At 31.3% G+C, this 12,949-nt stretch overlaps 1 protein-coding gene across 1 annotated transcript; it reads right to left on the minus strand.

The window, feature by feature from the left end:
• Window positions 1-1,597: 1,597 nt before the first annotated feature.
• LOC130440911 (F-box only protein 21-like) lies at window positions 1,598-8,054 on the minus strand. The gene is made up of 8 exons (XM_056774270.1): window positions 7,735-8,054; window positions 7,556-7,684; window positions 7,360-7,503; window positions 7,040-7,304; window positions 6,428-6,717; window positions 3,552-3,926; window positions 3,200-3,489; window positions 1,598-3,124 (listed from the first exon to the last, which is right to left on the minus strand). The coding sequence occupies exons 1-8, from the start codon at window positions 7,884-7,886 to the stop codon at window positions 2,940-2,942; spliced, it is 1,830 nt and encodes a 609-aa protein (XP_056630248.1). The 5' UTR covers window positions 7,887-8,054; the 3' UTR covers window positions 1,598-2,939.
• Window positions 8,055-12,949: the final 4,895 nt, after the last annotated feature.

The raw sequence follows: 12,949 nt of genomic DNA on the forward strand, positions 1-12,949 counted from the left end.
ACAATAAACTGTAGTGGATAATTCTTCCACGGCTTTACAGGTATTTTATAAAATTAGAGAAATTGAATTCTAATAAATATTAAATTTCATAGACGTTATAACGCCTTCTTATGGTGTGGTAAAAATAATAACATAGATAAATTATAAAACATAGAGGTAACAATTGTCTTATCTAAGTGAACTGGTTTTATAGAAGGTTACTATGAATGTTTGGCGGGATATTTGAGAAACATTTTTATTTAATTTTAAGTTTATTTTAATATTTGTGAAAATAATACTTTTGATATGTTTTTATTGTTTTGAATATATCAAAAATCATCTTTGATTTTGGTTTTCTTCGATAAAATCATTATTAATTGATTCGTGGAAAAATATACGAGGTAATTTCGAAAAGTGGTAATGGAACGTTCGTTATTACGAGGTATTTAGGAAAATTTGAAAGGAAACAACAGAAAAAACAAATATATTTATTACAGCAATAAAAGTGATTAAAAAGTCGTATATTTATAAACAAATTATATAGTATAAACAAAAATAATGGCATTTTTTTCATATATAAAGCAAAAATAATATTTTTTTTTTCAATTTTTGAATCGGTACCCCTCAAAAATAACATAATGACAGTATATAAATAATTTTTTTGTTTCAAACATATAAAATTGAGTTTTATGAGCCAATATCACCTTAAAATAACTAATTTTTTTACAAAAATAAACAACATTAAAAAGTTTAGGTCCAAAAATTCATAATTAAACAAAAAAAAATTGAATTTTTAGGAAAAAATCAATTTTTTTTTCAAATTTTCAAAAATTTTCCACAACACACCGATATAACATTTAAATACAACTTTATATACAAGATGTTCATTTCTTTTAGTACATATTCACATAAATTTCACTTCCCACAAAAATCGACTATAAAAAATCAACGAGAAACAAACAAAACGATGTTGTACAAACGAACTACTTCTCTTAAACGTTAACATTTTCCCTGATACAAACGAACTACTCCGAACGTAGAAACATCTAGAGTCAAATGAACTACTCGTAAACGTCAAGTCTTATAGAATCAAACGAACTACTGCGAAACATTAAAGCATCGAATGAACTACTTCGAAAAGTCAAATGTCATATATTCAAATGGTATGTTGTAAAACGTCAACGGTTATTTGAGTCGAACGAACTAATTCGAAACTACAAAATCGATATGTGTTCAAATGGACTAGGATCAACTGAACTACGGCAAAACGTCAATGTGTATGAGATACAAATGAACTATTTTGAAACGTCAATGAAAATATGAGAAGCAAACGAACTACTTTGAAGCGTAAACGTAAAATCTCACACGGTGAATTGAACTACCGAAAAACGTCGATATCTATCAAGAGTCAAACGAACTACTTTCAAACGACGAATATTTTAGAGGTCAAATGAACTATTTTGAAACATCATTAAGTATGATGATCAAACGAACTATTTTTGAAAGGCGAATATTTCAGGAACAAATGAACTACGGCGAAATGTCAACGAGTCAAACGAACTACTTTCAAACGACGAATATTTTAGAGGTCAATTGAACTATTTTGAAACATCATTAAGTATGATGATCAAACGAACTATTTTTGAAAGGCGAATATTTCAGGAACAAATGAACTACGGCGAAATGTCAACGAGTCAAACGAACTACTTTCAAACGACGAATATTTTAGAGGTCAAATGAACTATTTTGAAACGTCATTGAGTATGGTGATCAAACGAACTATTTTTGAAAGGCGAATATTTCAGGAACAAATGAACTACGGCGAAATGTCAACGAGTCGAACGAACTACCTTCAAACGACGGATATTTTGGTATCAAAAGATACGCGACAAAACGTCATTGTGTATGAGAGTCAAACGACTTACTTTGAAAGGGCAATTTTTCTAGAAACAAATGAACTACGAATATTTCACTTGAACTACTTTCGAAACCTTGACGTTTAAGAGAATCAAACGAACTACTATCAAACAACGAATCTTTCAAGATTCATATGAACTACTTTGAAGCGTCGACGATTGCGAAAGCCAGAATGAACTACTTACAAACGTCACATAGTCTGTGGTAAAACTTCAAACGTTTATTAGAAACGTCAAATCTCGAATTAATCGTTTCGAAATGGAGAATTTTGTATGAATCAAATGAACTACTTTGAACCGTCAAAAGTGATACGTTCGAAAGAACTACTTCTAAACGAAATATCCAATTGGATCAAACGAACTACTTCGAAACGTCAAATGTCAAAACCACGACAAAACGTCCTACAAACGAACTACTATTAAACGACGAATCTTTCGGGGGTTTAAACGAACTTTCTTGAAACGTCATCGTTTAATAAGAGTCAAACGAACTAATTTCAAACTGCGAATATTTCAGTGATAAAAGGAAATATTTTGAAACGATAACACGATGAACGACATTCGAATTGCGAACCTTTTTTCGGGGTTCAAACGAACTACTACGAAACGTTAACGTTTATTAGTGTCAAACGACCTACTTTGAAACGTTAAAACGTTGAAAAGTTAAACAGTCGATTCGAAACGTCGTAAAACGTCATCATTTTGTTGAGTCAAACGAACTACTTTTGAACGGCGCACAAATATGAGATTCAAACGAACTACTTTCGGGGTTTAAATGAACTACTTCGCAATTAAATATCTTATTGGATCAAACGAACTACTTCGAAACGTCAAATGTCATAACCACGACAAAACGTCCTACAAACGAACTACTGTTAAACGACGAATCTTTCGGGGGTTCAAACGAACTACTTCGAAACGTTAACGTTTACGAGAGTCGAACGAACTACTGTGAAAACGTCGCGACGTCGATTTTTTTGCGGAAAGCGCGCGATATCGGAAAACTTGGAACTTTTGGACCTAGACGCCGGCGATCTTGCGCGTTTACAAATCGAAACTTTCCAATTTTTTTTGATGATGGAACCAGTGTCGTATCTTCTTATCGGCGGGGTATTCCTTTTCTTTTTCGGCGTTCGGAACGTAATGCGTTTCGAAATAATGAGAGAAATGTCTACCGACGTCTTCGTTCAAATAAATTTCTTCCCTATCGGACGTCGGCGCGAGATTTTCTATACGACAAACAAAAACAAAAAAAATAACAGTAAATACGCGGGAAGGAACAAAAAATTGATTGATTGGTATACCTTGCGCGACGTATCTATGGGAGCCGTCCTCGACGAGAACGTTGTAAAACGGCTGTTCGTCTTTGAGTTGCAATTTGTCGACGTTATTCTGCGCCTGCCATTCGGCGGCCGCCAAACACACCGGATCCCAATCGTAGATGACGCATTTGTAATTCAAAGTCATGTGTTTCATCACCATACCGACGGCGTAATGTAAATTGGGACTGCGCTGAGCCGCTTCCACTTGACCGAACAAACCGAGATCGTTGCGAGCGTGATGAGCCTCGTAATCTCGCAACATATGCACCACCCTGACAATAACAAAACACACATAAACACGAAATGATCAAACGGAAAAAACGCGTTCGCGTACCTCTGCGCCTGTTCCGGCACCTCGAACTCCTGAGACAACAAAAAATTCTCCAAAGGTTTCGTATCCATATTGTGCAACATGTATAATCTCGCCAGACTGACCAACGCCGATATATCTCTCGGATTAACTAGTTTCAATAATTCCAAACTCGATCTCAATCTGGTTATTTTTCCGTTCGGATGAGCGTGCTGTCTGGCGGAAACTTCCAAATTGTTCGCCATACGTTCTATGACTTGTACGGCCGTCGCTACTGGAAACAAATCTCTGCTACCGGAAAATCTACTATGGGGACAGGCTCCTTTTCTTACGATCTGTCCGCCGTTGAAAACGTCGATGTAATACCAATCGGAATCGGGATCCAAACTTTCGCAAAACCTTACAAAAATATTCATATTTGTATCGTTGAAGGTAATTGAAGAATTCGAAACTTTAAACTGGCGATGCGGTACAAACGAACTACTCTCTATACTTCCACAAGCTCGTTCTAACGTCCAAGTTGAATATAGAGACAAAAGAACTACTCTTTGAACTTCCACAAGCTCCTTTTAACGTCCTAGATTAATATAGAGACAAAAGAACTACTCTTTGTACTTCCACAAGCTCGTTTTAACGTCAAAAATTAATATAGAGACAAAAGAACTACTCTTTGAACTTCCACAAGCTCGTTCTAATGTCCAAGTTAAATGTAGAGGCAAAAGAACTACTCTTTGAACTTCCACAAGCTCGTTTTAACATCCGAGTTGAATATAGAGACAAAAGAACTACTCTTTGAACTTCCACAAGCTCCTTTTAACGTCCTAGATTAATATAGAGACAAAAGAACTACTCTTTGTACTTCCACAAGCTCATTTTAACGTCAAAAATTAATATAGAGACAAAAGAACTACTCTTTGTACTTCCACAAGCTCGTTTTAATGTCCTAGATTAATAAAGAGACAAAAGAACTACTCTTTGAACTTCCACAAGCTCGTTTTAACATCCGAGTTGAATATAGAGACAAAAGAACTACTCTTTGTACTTCCACAAGCTCGTTTTAACGTCCAAAATTAATATAGAGACAAAAGAACTACTCCTTGTACTTCCACAAGCTCGTTCTAATGTCCAAGTTGAATATAAAGACAAAAGAACTACTCTTTGAACTTCCACAAGCTCTTTTTAACATCCGAGTTGAATATAGAGACAAAAGAACTACTCTTTGTACTTCCACAAGCTCGTTTTAACGTCCAAAATTAATATAGAGACAAAAGAACTACTCCTTGTACTTCCACAAGCTCGTTCTAATGTCCAAGTTGAATATAAAGACAAAAGAACTACTCTTTGAACTTCCACAAGCTCTTTTTAACATCCGAGTTGAATATAGAGACAAAAGAACTACTCTTTGTACTTCCACAAGCTCGTTTTAACGTCCAAAATTAATATAGAGACAAAAGAACTACTCCTTGTACTTCCACAAGCTCGTTCTAATGTCCAAGTTGAATATAGAGACAAAAGAACTACTCTTTGAACTTCCACAAGCTCCTTTTAACGTCCTAGATTAATATAGAGACAAAAGAACTACTCTTTGAACTTCCACAAGCTCCTTTTAACGTCCTAGATTAATATAGAGACAAAAGAACTACTCTTTGTACTTCCACAAGCTCGTTTTAACGTCCAAAATTAATATAGAGACAAAAGAACTACTCCTTGTACTTCCACAAGCTCGTTCTAATGTCCAAGTTGAATATAAAGACAAAAGAACTACTCTTTGAACTTCCACAAGCTCTTTTTAACATCCGAGTTGAATATAGAGACAAAAGAACTACTCTTTGTACTTCCACAAGCTCGTTTTAACGTCCAAAATTAATATAGAGACAAAAGAACTACTCCTTGTACTTCCACAAGCTCGTTCTAATGTCCAAGTTGAATATAGAGACAAAAGAACTACTCTTTGAACTTCCACAAGCTCCTTTTAACGTCCTAGATTAATATAGAGACAAAAGAACTACTCTTTGAACTTCCACAAGCTCCTTTTAACGTCCTAGATTAATATAGAGACAAAAGAACTACTCTTTGTACTTCCACAAGCTCTTTTTAACATCCGAGTTGAATATAGAGACAAAAGAACTACTCTTTGTACTTCCACAAGCTCGTTCTAATGTCCAAGTTGAATATAGAGACAAAAGAACTACTCTTTGAACGTCCATAATCTCGTGCTAACGTCCAAGTTAAACAAAAAGGCAAATGAACTAATCTTTATAGCAAATATCAGATTACATATAAATTTATTTAGTTTTATGGTCGAATAAACTAGTTTTGAACGTTCGAAACGAATGAACTACTTGAAATAATTAAACTTCAACCTTTTTCTAGATTATAGGAAGGAATGAACTACTTTGAAACGTATATCATAGATACAAACGAACTACGCTTGATAGCAAATGTCGTATGACATTTAAATGATTTAGTTTTATCAATCGAATGAACTGCTTTTGGAAAATTTGCTTTCCGAAATGATTAACGGTCAAATGAACTACTGTAAAACCTCGATATTGAAACAAATGAACTACTCTGGAATATAAATATCAAATTATAGTTTATTATTTTAGAATATAGATTCTATGATCGAATGAACTATTTTTAAAAGTAGAAACTTATTGGATCAAATTATTTAGTATGAAACGTCGATATTGGGACAATGGAACTACTCTTTATAGTAAATGTGACAAGACATTTCAATAATTTAGTTTTATGGTCAATTGAACTACTTTTAAAATAAAAACTGATAAAACCGAATATAGATGAACTATTTATAAATATAAATGCAACAAATGAACTACTTCTGAAATATAAATTTATAGAAGTGGTTAAAGGTCGAATGAACTACCAAAAACACTCACCTAAGTAGAAAATGTGCAGGAAAACTTATGGGTTCGCATCTTAAACCTAACCTCCTCGCGACTCCTTCGAAAACAATCGCCAATGTAATAGGTAGACCTTGCCTTTTATCCAAAACTTCATTGATAAAAGAATTTTGAGGCATGTAATAAGAGTGATTGTTACCGCTGAATCTTAATTGTTGGAACAGTACTTCTCGCATTACCGTTATCAGTTGGCGACATTCGTTTACTTTCCATTCGTTCTGTTCTCTATTTTCTATACGCCATAGATTCAGTTGTTCTTCAGAAGCCTTCAAAATAAGAAAAAAAAATTGGAAACTTCATAATATCGCGATCCCCTTGTATCTTCAACTCTAGTAAATCGATAAATGACACGATTTTGCTCAAACTTTTTTTGAAATTATGGGAAATATACAAATATACATCAAATATGAAATTTTTATAACATTTCTAAAAACTAAGTTTTTTTCATAAAATCTTTATAACTTATATATTAGTTTTGTATCTTTTTTATAAATTCAGTATAAAAATCGAAAATTTTCAAAAAAATAATTAAAATTAGATGATTTTCTACAGCAAAAAATGACTAAAAACAATCAGAATTTTACTTACCTTAAAAAGTGGATGGTTGGGATAAAAAGTATACAAAGCAGACTTAACTTCATCAGCAATAAGATCCAATTTCCTACTAATATCTTCCACAGTTATCTCTATATTCGGCTGACACCATTGAGCCACAAAAACAGCCCCAACTTCAAGAATCTGCCTTGATTGGGGTAACGATATGTAATCCTTCCATATTTTAGACAAATAAAGTTGCCTCACATACCTCAGTACTTTATTTGCATAATATTGAAAAGTTTTATTCCCTGGAGTACTATAAATAAACGAATCACATTAAGAATCAAATAAAAACTTTTATTTGTACTTACGTTAAAGGAACTACTTCGATACTCTTAATTGGAGCTTCAGTATTCACTATATCCATTAAATCTAATACGAGATAATTATAAACTTCCTCCCTTTCATGCATTATATTATTCCATTCATATAAATCCGAATCTGATATCTCGTATCTAAAATATTAATCAAAACGTAATTAAACATATTTATTTTAATATACTGTACCTTTTATAAAACTTAGCTGGCATTTTCTCTAGTAAATCACGAGTTCTTTTTCTAAGTTCATAAATATATCGAACTTCGTGTTGGAAAATTATATGTTTGTTTTCCAATAGATTCTTCAATTGCGGCCATCTGGAAAAACAATACACTTACGTGTGGAAATAACCGTAAGTTTAACTTACTTTTGGAACAATTTCGTTTTCCAAATTTTGTTATTTTTCGTCACGACGTTATAAAAATAACGACAAGTTAACGAAAAATTAACAACATCCTGGACTGATATTTTACTAAACGTTAAAATGTTTTCAATAACTTCCACCGGTAATCGTTCCATTTTTTTATTAACAAACTAACATATATTCATCTTTCTAAAAAAGCGTAATTTAAAATAAATAATTGTTTATTTACTAATTTTCCTTAAAAGTTATATACATATTCTAATGGAAAATCTTGTTATGGCATTTGACATGTCTTGTCACGGGGATATATACTACGTTCGACTACTAACTCTGACTGTTCGATATCGTTCGACAATCTATTTTATTTCAATCTACTACGTGTTCGGCTATATTAATTTTTGAGCACTCTAAGTACGACCTCATGCTCCGAATCTTGAAAAAAGGTTCCCAGATATTGACTTTTGACGTGTCAATACTGATCATTTGGCAATTTTATTCGACAGTTGTCGGTACGAAATAGTTCTAAAGCATTGGAAAAATTCAATTTATATACTTTCATAAAACTGTATATTTCAATTATTTTATATTAAGTTTATTCTCGTTATTCATTTACTGTTCGACAATTACCAATCAATTTTTACAACATATGATCAAGTGATACAAATCGCTTTGTTCCGCGAAAAGTATTACCGAACGCAACTATAAAAATATTAGCCATAGATAAATTGATAGTTTAGTACAATAGAAGAACATCGAAGTAATCGATTACGAATTCATTGGTAACTAATTTAGAATCATTAACCTATTCGTTACAAATTGCTAGGAGTGATTCGTAATCAATAATTATCGGAATCGAAGTGATTATCAAGCATAGAGCACTTACCAAAAATTCAGAATGGACCTAATGAACGATCGATTCGGAATCAATTTCACGAACAAATCTAATGACGTAAAGATTTAAAAAGTGGATAAATGAATTACTACCAAACGTCAATAACTTTGAATATACAAATGATCTATTAGATTCCGTCATAGAATGAACAATTTAACGAAAATTGCTTTTTTCAAGAAAGATGGAGGGTGTTAAAATAAAAATCAGGTTTATTTAAAATATAATTTATAAAAAATTTTAAATACAATATTGTTTTTATACACTATCTAGAAAAAAATATTTCAATTCGGAAAATGTATTAACAAACCTCAACCACATCGAAACTTCATACATAGTGTTCCAAATATATAAAAAATGTTGTCATTTGGTTAGGTTTGTTTCACACTAAACGTGAAAACATTTAAAAGTACACTAGAAAATATATAACAAAACACAACAAGAACAAAATACCAAAAAAAAAACGTCAAAATAAATTTCAATTTTTATTTAGGATATAATGTAAGTGAACAATTAGGGTAGTTTCACACGTACGGTTCGTGACGCATATAATTATTTTTTACTTTACGTCAGATTATAAAAATGTATACGGTAAATTTTTTGATGAACAAATTGTATTAACTGAGGAAAAACATGATAAAGAAGTTTTTTTATGAAATATATTTTTTTCAAAATATTTGATACTTTTTGATTAGATTAAGGAAAACTGGTAGCACAAACAGTTTATTGGTGGAATGTAACTTTTGTAGAAACAAATTATTTGTCAACTTAATCAACAAGTTGAGCAGACCAGTGACGCACACTTTTTTTAATGGATTTTTTTATGGTTTGGTTACAAATTTTCAAGATCAACTCAATTTTCACGAAACTTTTATAACGAGCCGTTTCTAATACAAATAAAAACCAGTGGCGTATCAAGATTCTTGAAAAAATGATTTTTGGTGGAATTGAACCAAATTTTGACGAAAATTTTCAATTAGAAATCGATCAAACCAGTGGCGTAGACATTTTTTAACGAACTTTTCGAATTGTTTAGTTACAAATTTTGAAAAATCCACTCAATATTCACAAAAAATTTATAACGAGCCGTTTCTAATACAAATAAAAACCAGTGGCGTATCAAGATTCTTGAAAAAATGATTTTTGGTGGAATTGAACCAAATTTTGACGAAAATTTTCAATTAGAAATCGATCGAATCAGTGGCGTAGACACTTTTTTAACGAACTTTTCGAATTGTTTAGTTACAAATTTTGAAAAATCCACTCAATATTCACAAAAAATTTATAACGAGCCGTTTCTAATACAAATAAAAACCAGTGGCGTATCAAGATTCTTGAAAAAATGATTTTTGGTGGAATTGAACCAAATTTTGACGAAAATTTTCAATTAGAAATCGATCAAACCAGTGGCGTAGACATTTTTTTAACGAACTTTTCGAATTGTTTAGTTACAAATTTTGAAAAATCCACTCAATTTTCACAAAAAATTTATAACGAGCCGTTTCTAATACAAATAAAAACCAGTGGCGTATCAAGATTCTTGAAAAAATGATTTTTGGTGGAATTGAACCAAATTTTGACGAAAATTTTCAATTAGAAATCGATCAAACCAGTGGCGTAGACATTTTTTTAACGAACTTTTCGAATTGTTTAGTTACAAATTTTGAAAAATCCACTCAATTTTCACAAAAAATTTATAACGAACCGTTTTAAACACAAATAAAAACCAGTGGCGTATCAAGATTCTTGAAAAAATGATTTTTGGTGGAATTGAACCAAATTTTGACGAAAATTTTCAATTAGAAATCGATCGAATCAGTGGCGTAGACATTTTTTTAACGAACTTTTCGAATTGTTTAGTTACAAATTTTGAAAAATCCACTCAATTTTCACAAAAAATTTATAACGAGCCGTTTCTAATACAAATAGAAACCAGTGGCGTATCAAGATTCTTGAAAAAATGATTTTTGGTGGAATTGAACCAAATTTTGACGAAAATTTTCAATTAGAAATCGATCGAATCAGTGGCGTAGACACTTTTTTAACGAACTTTTCGAATTGTTTAGTTACAAATTTTGAAAAATCCACTCAATTTTCACAAAAAATTTATAACGAGCCGTTTCTAATACAAATAAAAACCAGTGGCGTATCAAGATTCTTGAAAAAATGATTTTTGGTGGAATTGAACCAAATTTTGACGAAAATTTTCAATTAGAAATCGATCGAATCAGTGGCGTAGACATTTTTTTAACGAACTTTTCGAATTGTTTAGTTACAAATTTTGAAAAATCCACTCAATTTTCACAAAAAATTTATAACGAGCCGTTTCTAATACAAATAAAAACCAGTGGCGTATCAAGATTCTTGAAAAAATGATTTTTGGTGGAATTGAACCAAATTTTGACGAAAATTTTCAATTAGAAATCGATCGAATCAGTGGCGTAGACATTTTTTTAACGAACTTTTCGAATTGTTTAGTTACAAATTTTGAAAAATCCACTCAATTTTCACAAAAAATTTATAACGAGCCGTTTCTAATACAAATAAAAACCAGTGGCGTATCAAGATTCTTGAAAAAATGATTTTTGGTGGAATTGAACCAAATTTTGACGAAAATTTTCAATTAGAAATCGATCGAATCAGTGGCGTAGACATTTTTTTAACGAACTTTTCGAATTGTTTAGTTACAAATTTTGAAAAATCCACTCAATTTTCACAAAAAATTTATAACGAACCGTTTTAAACACAAATAAAAGCCAGTGGCGTATCAAGATTCTTGAAAAAATGATTTTTGGTGGAATTGAACCAAATTTTGACGAAAATTTTCAATTAGAAATCGATCAAACCAGAGGCGTAGACATTTTTTTAACGAACTTTTCGAATTGTTTAGTTACAAATTTTGAAAAATCCACTCAATATTCACAAAAAATTTATAACGAGCCGTTTCTAATACAAATAAAAACCAGTGGCGTATCAAGATTCTTGAAAAAATGATTTTTGGTGGAATTGAACCAAATTTTGACGAAAATTTTCAATTAGAAATCGATCGAATCAGTGGCGTAGACATTTTTTTAACGAACTTTTCGAATTGTTTAGTTACAAATTTTGAAAAATCCACTCAATATTCACAAAAAATTTATAACGAACCGTTTTAAACACAAATAAAAACCAGTGGCGTATCAAGATTCTTGAAAAAATTATTTTTGGTGGAATTGAACCAAATTTTGACGAAAATTTTCAATTAGAAATCGATCAAACCAGAGGCGTAGACATTTTTTTAACGAACTTTTCGAATTGTTTAGTTACAAATTTTGAAAAATCCACTCAATATTCACAAAAAATTTATAACGAGCCGTTTCTAATACAAATAAAAACCAGTGGCGTATCAAGATTCTTGAAAAAATGATTTTTGGTGGAATTGAACCAAATTTTGACGAAAATTTTCAATTAGAAATCGATCGAATCAGTGGCGTAGACATTTTTTTAACGAACTTTTCGAATTGTTTAGTTACAAATTTTGAAAAATCCACTCAATTTTCACAAAAAATTTATAACGAGCCGTTTCTAATACAAATAAAAACCAGTGGCGTATCAAGATTCTTGAAAAAATGATTTTTGGTGGAATTGAACCAAATTTTGACGAAAATTTTCAATTAGAAATCGATCGAATCAGTGGCGTAGACATTTTTTTAACGAACTTTTCGAATTGTTTAGTTACAAATTTTGAAAAATCCACTCAATTTTCACAAAAAATTTATAACGAACCGTTTTAAACACAAATAAAAGCCAGTGGCGTATCAAGATTCTTGAAAAAATGATTTTTGGTGGAATTGAACCAAATTTTGACGAAAATTTTCAATTAGAAATCGATCAAACCAGAGGCGTAGACATTTTTTTAACGAGCTTTTCGAATTGTTTAGTTACAAATTTTGAAAAATCCACTCAATATTCACAAAAAATTTATAACGAGCCGTTTCTAATACAAATAAAAACCAGTGGCGTATCAAGATTCTTGAAAAAATGATTTTTGGTGGAATTGAACCAAATTTTGACGAAAATTTTCAATTAGAAATCGATCGAATCAGTGGCGTAGACATTTTTTTAACGAACTTTTCGAATTGTTTAGTTACAAATTTTGAAAAATCCACTCAATATTCACAAAAAATTTATAACGAACCGTTTTAAACACAAATAAAAACCAGTGGCGTATCAAGATTCTTGAAAAAATTATTTTTGGTGGAATTGAACCAAATTTTGACGAAAATTTTCAATTAGAAATCGATCAAACCAGAGGCGTAGACATTTTTTTAACGAACTTTTCGAATTGTT

Source organism: Diorhabda sublineata, chromosome 1 (genome assembly GCF_026230105.1).
Source record: "Diorhabda sublineata isolate icDioSubl1.1 chromosome 1, icDioSubl1.1, whole genome shotgun sequence".
Taxonomy (NCBI): domain Eukaryota; kingdom Metazoa; phylum Arthropoda; class Insecta; order Coleoptera; family Chrysomelidae; genus Diorhabda; species Diorhabda sublineata.